The sequence below is a fragment of the Callionymus lyra genome, chromosome 1, assembly GCF_982586985.1.
Source record: "Callionymus lyra chromosome 1, fCalLyr1.hap1.1, whole genome shotgun sequence".
Classification (NCBI taxonomy): domain Eukaryota; kingdom Metazoa; phylum Chordata; class Actinopteri; order Syngnathiformes; family Callionymidae; genus Callionymus; species Callionymus lyra.
The window spans coordinates 518176-520675 of record NC_141818.1 but is presented as its reverse complement, the minus strand read 5'-3'; the positions used below and the strand labels follow the sequence as shown (position 1 = coordinate 520675).

Sequence of the window (2500 nt, the reverse complement as noted above, 5' to 3'; positions counted from 1 at the left end):
AAGTAAACATGATAAAAGTAAACTTGATAAAAGTAAACTTGATAAAAGTAAACTTGATAAAAGTAAACTTGATAAAAGTAAACATGATAAAAGTAAACATGATAAAAGTAAACATGATAAAAGTAAACATGATAAAAGTAAACTTGATAAAAGTAAACATGATAAAAGTAAACATGATAAAAGTAAACTTGATAAAAGTAAACTTGATAAAAGTAAACTTGATAAAAGTAAACTTGATAAAAGTAAAGATGTCGTCACCGAAGCTGTCGTCCTCCCAGTGGATCATGTGACATTTGGCCGTCGGCACCTGAAGCGTTTGTAACGTTCCTGTGAAACGAGACGTTGAGTGAAGGTCGAGGTTCTCGAGATGATCTCGTCGTTACCCTCAGACGTGCTCGAGATGTTCAGCTTCAGCCTCAGAGCCTCGAGTCCTGCGACCACATGACCTCGAGCCTCGTCAGCAGACGCCGTGTTGGCGGCGGATTCTAACCAAGTGTTGATCGAAGAGAAGATTTCTCTCAGTTCTGTCAAACTCTGGCTCTACGAACACAAACAACCATCTACTGTTGGTGCTAACATTAGCATGAAGCTAACATTAGCATCATGCTTACATTAGCATGAAGCTAACATTAGCATCATGCTTACATTAGCATCATGCTAATGTTAGCATGATGCTAATGTTAGCATGATGCTTACATTAGCATGAAGCTAACATTAGCATCATGCTTACATTAGCATCAGGCTAACATTACATTAGCATCATGCTAACATTAGCATCAGGCTTACATTAGCATCAGGCTAACATTACATTAGCATCATGCTAATATTAGCATCAGGCTAACATTTCATGTACATTCTCAATATATTTCAAGATATTTTCTTTTCAAGGTTTATCCTCGTCTTAATATATCGCGTCTTATTTTATCTTATCTCATTTGAATTGATCTCTTCTTTATTTATCTCATCTCGTCTTAATTGATCTCGTCTTAATTTATCTCGTCTTAATTTATCTCATCTCGTCTTAATTGATCTCTTCTTTATTTATCTCATCTCGTCTTAATTGATCTCATCTTAATTTATCTCATCTTGTCTTAATTGATCTCGTCTTAATTTATCTCATCTCGTCTTAATTGATCTCTTCTTTATTTATCTCATCTCGTCTTAATTGATCTAGTCTTAATTTATCTCATCTCGTCTTAATTGATCTCGTCTTAATTGATCTCATCTTAATTTATCTCATCTCGTCTTAATTTATCTCATCTCGTCTTAATTGATCTTGTCTTAATTGATCTCGTCTTAATTGATCTCTTCTTTATTTATCTCATCTCGTCTTAATTGATCTCGTCTTAATTGATCTTGTCTTAATTTCTCTCATCTCGTCTTAATTTATCTCAGCTCGTCTTAATTTATCTCATCTTGTCTTAATTTATCTTGTTTCAATTTATCTCATCTTTTCATAATTTATCTCATCTTAATTGATCTCGTCTCAATTTATCTCATCTTAATTTATTTCATCTCGTCTCAATTTATCTCATCTTAATTTATTTCATCTCGTCTTAATTTATCTTGCCTTAATTTATCTCATCTTAATTTATTTCATCTCGTCTCAATTTATCTCATCTTAATTTATTTCATCTCGTCTCAATTTATCTCATCTTAATTTATTTCATCTCGTCTTAATTTATTTCATCTCGTCTTAATTTATCTCATCTTAATTTATTTCATCTCGTCTTAATTTATCTTGCCTTAATTTATCTCATCTTAATTTATTTCATCTCGTCTTAATTTATCTCATCTCGTCTTAATTTATCTCATCTTAATTTATTTCATCTCGTCTTAATTTATCTCATCTCGTCTTAATTTATCTCATCTTAATTTATTTCATCTCATCTTAATTTATTTCATCTCGTCTTAATTTATTTCATCTCGTCTTAATTTATCTCATCTCGTCTTAATTTATCTCATCTTAATTTATTTCATCTCGTCTTAATTTATCTTGCCTTAATTTATCTCATCTTAATTTATTTCATCTCGTCTTAATTTATCTCATCTCGTCTTAATTTATCTCATCTTAATTTATTTCATCTCGTCTTAATTTATCTCATCTTAATTTATTTCATCTCATCTTAATTTATTTCATCTCGTCTTAATTTATTTCATCTCGTCTTAATTTATCTCATCTCGTCTTAATTTATCTCATCTTAATTTATCTCATCTTGTCTTAATTTATCTTGTTTCAATTTATCTTATCTTTTCATAATTAATCTCATCTTAATTGATCTCGTCTTGATTTATCTCATCTCGTCTCAATTTATCTCATCTTAATTTATTTCATCTTGTCTTAATTTATCTCATCTCGTCTTAATTTATTTCATCTCGTCTTAATTTATCTCATCTTAATTTATTTCATCTCGTCTTAATTTATCTTGCCTTAATTTATCTCATCTTAATTTATTTCATCTCGTCTTAATTTATCTCATCTCGTCTTAATTTATCTCAT

The 2500-nt window shown here is 30.0% G+C and overlaps 1 protein-coding gene across 3 annotated transcripts in view; it reads right to left on the bottom strand.

Moving 5' to 3' along the window:
* The window catches only part of pik3r5 (phosphoinositide-3-kinase, regulatory subunit 5), a 28997-nt gene that overhangs the window by 13365 nt on the left and 13132 nt on the right, over positions 1–2500 (bottom strand). For all 3 annotated transcript variants that reach the window (XM_087786705.1, XM_087786696.1, XM_087786713.1), the window contains exons 8-9: positions 384–540; positions 259–327 (exon numbers count right to left, since the gene is read on the bottom strand). In XM_087786705.1, coding sequence (XP_087642831.1) covers positions 259–327; positions 384–540 — 226 coding nt within the window. The remainder of the gene's footprint in view (positions 1–258; positions 328–383; positions 541–2500) is intronic.